This window comes from Orycteropus afer, unplaced genomic scaffold (genome assembly GCF_000298275.1).
Source record: "Orycteropus afer afer isolate SDZICR_OR568_19922 unplaced genomic scaffold, OryAfe1.0 scaffold00262, whole genome shotgun sequence".
Lineage (NCBI taxonomy): Eukaryota > Metazoa > Chordata > Mammalia > Tubulidentata > Orycteropodidae > Orycteropus > Orycteropus afer.
Genome location: NW_006921849.1, coordinates 3,479,623 through 3,485,624, shown reverse-complemented (window position 1 = coordinate 3,485,624; position 6,002 = coordinate 3,479,623). Strand labels below are relative to the sequence as shown.

At 41.5% G+C, this 6,002-nt stretch overlaps 1 protein-coding gene across 1 annotated transcript in view; it reads left to right on the top strand.

The window, feature by feature from the left end:
• The window catches only part of CC2D2A (coiled-coil and C2 domain containing 2A), a 228,901-nt gene that overhangs the window by 37,458 nt on the left and 185,441 nt on the right, over positions 1–6,002 (top strand). Inside the window, exon 4 of the mRNA XM_007950086.1 lies at positions 5,655–5,743. Within this exon, the coding sequence (XP_007948277.1) occupies positions 5,655–5,743 (89 nt within the window). The remainder of the gene's footprint in view (positions 1–5,654; positions 5,744–6,002) is intronic.

Here is a 6,002-nt window from a genome sequence, read left to right as displayed (position 1 = left end):
TATATACATACATATATATATATATAATCTTTGCTGGTTTTTGTTTCTCTAGAGAACCCAGTCTAACACAGATGCTAAGGGAGAACAGGCCCGGGAGGCTGCCAAAGCAGACCCGCCACAGCTCCTTCTGCCTCTTTTAAAGAACTCTGGACCTCCACACATTACACAAGACTAGAAGCTGTCCTGTGATGATTTCCTGCCTTCACAGAGGCATTACATAAATAGCATTTTATATTTTTCTATCACATAAAGGAGGAGTCCCTGGGTGGAACAAACAATCACATGCTAGTCTGTGAACCAAAAATTAGGAGGTTTGAATCCACTTAGAGGCACCTTGGACAAAGGCTTGGTGATCTACTTCCAAAAAGTGACAACCGTTGAAAACCCCATGGAACACAGTTCTACTCTGACACAAATGGGGCCATAATGCGTCAGTAATTGACTCAGTGACAACTAGTTTTTATCACATAAGGAAGGAAGCAGAACCCAACAAATGCTAAATTACAAAAATAGCCCTTGATTATTTTCTTCCTTTGCATTAAGCAGATACTGGTGGAATCTGCAAGCCCGTTGCAAACAGAGGTCTTTGCCTGTCATCTTTCACTCCCTTTCTCGCTGCTACTTTCTCTTCTCCTATTGTCTTTTCTTTCACTTGCTAGCCTTCCTCACTTCCCCATGCTGTTGCCTATAAGGATCAGGAGCCTCCTCCTTGAGCATTCTCTCCCTCAAGAAACACATACTTCCTCACGACTTCAGCACTCACCAGAGCAGAACTGCTTCCAATGTCTCCAGACCTAGCCCCCTCGCAGAGCTCAGTCTTATTGGCAAGCACACATCTCAGTCTCCTACCAGCACCTTAGACTCATCCTGTCTGAAGCAAATTCACTCCAGAACATCCCAGGCTAAAGGCAAAAGGTGGTCCACTGGTAGAATGGCCGCTTTCCATGGGAAAGACTCAGGTTCAAGTCCCAGCCAATATACCTCATGAGCAGCTCATGTTGGTGGCTGTTGGTGGAGGCTTGTGTGTTGCTATGACACTGAACAGATTTCAGTGGAGCTTTTAGACAAAGATGGACAAGGAAGAAAGACCTGGTGATCTATCTTCAAAATCAGCCAATGAAAACCTTGTGGATCACAATGGTCCAATCAGCAGCTGATCATGGAGATGGGCCCAGGACTGGGCAGAAGTTTGTTCCATTGTGCATGAGGTCACCATGAGTCTGGGCGAACAGTTAACAACAAAAACAACAACAACTTCCCAGTCTGCCTTCCCCTACTTCTCTCTTAGGAGCATCAAACTCCTGGTCACATCAACCAAAACCTAAGACACCTTTACCTTCTTCTTCTTCACCTTCTGTAGCAGGGATTCTCAAATGTGAGTGTCCATTAAAATCACCTAGGATTCTGGGCTCCACCTCCAGAGTTTCTGGTTCAATTGGTCTCGGGTGGACCCAAGAATCTTCATGTTTAACAAGTTCCCAGAAGATGCTGTTACTGTTGGTGAAAGTCACTGCTCTGTATCTACTGTGTTAGTTTCCCAGGCATGCAGTAACAAGGTACCACAAACTTGGTGGCTTGAGACAATTGAAATGTATTCTTTCACAGTTCTAGAGGGTAGAAGTCTGAAATTCAGGTATCAGCAGGTTTGGTTCCTTCAAGTGGTTATGAGGAAGAATCTGTCCCACACCTGTCTCCCAGCTTCAGGGGGTTGCTGGCAATCATTGGCTGAAAATGCATCACTGCCATCTTTGCCTCGGGCTTCACATCAAATTTTCCCAAGTCTATCTCTGTGTGCAAATCTCCTTCTTATAAGGACACAAGTCATTGGGGCCCACCATAATCCAGTATGACCTTATCTTAACTTGATTACAGCTGCACAGACCCAGTTTCCAAATAAGGTCATGTTTACAGGTCCTGGGGTTAAGTCTTGAACAGTACAATTCAACCCACAACAATTACTAATGGTTCACAAGGTCCCATTGTAATTTTTCTTCTTGTACCCTTTCTCCATTATTCTCACCAGAAGCTGCACACTTCTGAAAATGATGCTGACAATCACTTCTTCCTCCACACAGTCTTCAAGACTCCCCACTGCTGGGAGAATATAGCCTGCCCTCCTTAGTGTCATATCCAAGGCTCCCTATAATGCAACCCAGACTCCTTCTGCAGTCTTGTCCTCCACCTTGTCCCAGGGGAGACTCTCTGCTCCCTAAATGCTCCATGTCTATTTCCACCTCTTCCATAATGGTTTACAACATTGGAGACTAGAACAGGACCAAACCCCAAGCATGCCACCTGCTGGTGTGTCTTCATAGAACTGGCCACTTGTCATGCAGGGCCTCAAAATCTCCATCTTCAAGACACATGGTGATGATTATGCCTGAGTACAGACTGATGAGAAGATGCTTTGACACATGTAGCACAGTGTCCAACGCATAATGCTGCCCAATAGTCTGTGATGTTTATATGTCAAAACCAAAAAACACCCAATGCTACCGAGTTGATTCTGACTTGGTGCGACACTATGGAACAAAGAGAAGTGTGCCCTAAGTTTTCCAAGGCTGTGCTTCTTAAACTAATGGCCTTACACAATATTTGTCCTTTTGTGATTGACTAATTTCACTCAGCATAATATCTTCTAGGTTCATCCATGCTATGAGATGTCTCACAGATTTATTGTTGTTCTTTAACATTGCATAGTATTCCATTGTATGTATCATAGTTTGTTTGTCCATTCCTCCCTTGACTGGCATTTAGTTTGCTTCATCTTTTTTGCTATTTTTGTATAGTACTGTGGTGAACATGGGTATCTGTTTGAGTCGTGGCTCTTATTTCTGTAGGATATATACCTACTAGTGGGGTTCCTGGATCACATGGTATTTCTATTTCTAGCTTTTTAAGGAAATGCCATATTGTTTCCACACTGGCTTATGTCAACTTAGCTGGGTCTGGTTTTGAGTGTCTGGGCACCTGGTTGTAGTTGTTCCCCATGACAAGACTGGCAATCAACTCCATAGTGGAATCTGCCATGAGCAGCTAAGTAGCTGCCTTAGGGATATGGTCTCCTTCCAGTATACAAGGAGAATCTTTGGGAATGGTCTATAGTTTTATGGCATGCTTGGACCCTGCATGTAGCCGAGTCTTCAGTTAGCAGCCTACCGTGTTTCCTGCCAATCTTGGGACTGTCTCTGGACTTGAATCAATAGCCTCCATGAGGTTTGGTAATATTGGAACTGTGCCTTTTACTTACCAACATCGAGTTTGTTGGTCTCAGCAGCCAGCAGCTGCCTGAGTGAAAAGAGTCTCCAGCTTTGGTGGGCTGGAAGCTGGAGGCAGAGCTGAAGCCCAAAGTCAAGGGGCTTTCACCTAGCTCCTAGAGCCTGGCACTTTAAACTTGGACTTCTAGCCTCCATAATTGTGAGAGAATAAACTGTTCATTAACCATCCCATCTGTGGTATATTCCTGTCAGAGCAACACTGGGTAACCAAAACACACCATTTTACAATCTTACCAGCAGTGTGTAAGAGTTTCAGTCTTTCCACACCCTATCAGCATTTGTAGTTTTCTGTCTTATTAAACTTTGCTTTTAATGCTGGAAGGAGATGATATTGCATTGTTTTGATTTGCATCTCTCTAATGGCTAATGATTGCAAGCATTTCTTCACATGTTTGTTGGCTGCCTGAATATCTTCTTTGGTGAAATGTTCATGTCCTCTGCACATTTTTAATTGGATTATTTCTCTTTTTGTTAAGGTGTTGAAGTTTTCTATAAATTTTAGCGATTAATGCCTTGCCTGATATGTCATGTCAAAAATTTTTTTTCCGGTCTACAGCTGCAATCTTTTAGCAAAATCAAAAAAAGTCAAGAAACAGTTTTCACATAAAAATAAATATTCTTTGATGGTTACCAGAGGTGAGAGTATAACAGAAAGAGAGTATATCAGGTGGGAATACCAGAAAAATGATTACTAATGTTTTATTGATTATGCAAAGTCATTGAACTGTTTGGGTCATAACACATTATGGATAACATTGCCAAGAACGGGAATTCCAGAACTCTTAATTGTTCTCATGAGCAACCTGTACATAGACCAAGAGACAGTTGTTTGAACAGAGCAAGGGGATACTGAATGGTTTAAACCAGGAAAACTGTGCACTATAATTGTATCGTTTCACCATATATATTCAATCTGTATGCTGAGAAATGATCTGAGAAGCTGAACTGTATGAAAAAGAATATGGCATCAAGATTGGAGGAAGATTTATTAACAACTTATGATACGCAGATAATACAACTTTGCTTGCTGAAAGTGAAGATGGCTTAAAGCACTTACTGATGAAGATCAAAGACTACAGCCTTTAGTATGGATTACACCTCAATATAAATTAAACCAAATTCTTCACAACTGGACCGATAAGCAACATCATGAGAAATGAGAAAAGAATGAAGTTGTCAGGGATTTCATTTTGCTTGGATCCACAATCAACGCCCATGGAAGTAGCAATCAAGAAATCAGATGACATATTGCACTTGGCAAATATGCTGCAAAAGACCTCTCTAAAATGTTGAAGAGCAAAGATGTCACTTTGAAGGCAGGTGCACCTGACCCAAGCTACAGTATTTTCAGTAGCCTCATATGCATGTGAAAACTGGACAATGAATAAAGAAGACTACAGAAGTATTGATGCGTTTGAGTTGTGGTGTTGGCAAAGAATATTGAAAATACCATGAATTGCTAGAAGAACAAAAATGTGAGGCTTTGGAGGAAGTAAAGCGGGAATGCTCCTCAGAAGCAAGAATGGTCAGACTTTGTCTCTTGTACTTTGGACATGTTACCAGGAGGGACCAGTCCCTGGAGAAGGTATCACACATGGTACAGTGGAGAGTCAGAAAAGAAAGGGAAGGCCCTCAATGAGATGGACTGACACAGAGGCTGCAATGATGGTCTCAACAATTGTGAGGATGGGCAGGGCAGGACGGTGTTGTTTCCTTGTGCATAAGATCAATATGAGTCAGAACTAACTTGACAGCACCTAACAATACCAACAACAGTGCTAGAAGATGAATCTCCTATGTTGGACAGCACTCAAAATACACAGTAGCCACAAAAATAGACTCAAACATAACAATGATTGTAAAGATGGTGCAGGACTGGGTAACATTTAGTTCTGCTGTTCCTGGGGTCCCCATGGGTCAGATCCCACTTGAGGGCTGCTAACAACAGCATGTTAGCACAAAGGTGTAGAATGTTTCTCTGATGAAGTTTTCAGTACTGTTAAGAGTTGAACCCTAAAACTCCAAACTCATTAGCCATCCTAACAAGCCTATTTCTGAAATCAACAAATCTGAGAGCCTCTTCCCAGTGATCACTGACTCGGTAAGTGTTTTTGTGCCTTGAACAGTCAAATGTCATTGGTTTTATTCTACATTAAGTCAACATGACAGAGCCAGCTGGACCAAGGGTTTGCTGTCATTCTTAAAGAAGCCAAGATATGTCCTTATGATATAAAAAGGAAGGTTGTCTGCATGATTTCATATTTGCTCATGTGAAGTTCGAAATTGGCAAAATGAAATTACATCCTCTTTGTGTTTTTCATTTAAACATCCCTTTTTTAAAAATGTTGTTTTGAAATAATTTGTCTGCTTTTTTAGGCTTACCTCCAATTCCTTCAGCTTCCAGAACAGGCTTTGCAGAATTTTCCATGAGGGAACGCATGAGGGAGAAATTACAAGCTGCAAGGGTGAGAGAAACCACAGGGAGACTTTGATCAGTGCTGATTGCAGCCCTTCAGGTCTTGTCTAGCTTGCTTTGTTTGCTCCAGACTGCATGTATTTGAATACCATTAAATGTATCTTTTACGCTTTAAATGTTAATGCAGTATTTTACATTGATACAGATGAAAATTATGCTTCAGAAGAATGTAATGCCATTATCTTAAACCAATTCACTTGCTCTTATCCTTCAAAAAAGTACAGTGTTCTTTTCTTTTTTTTTTTTTT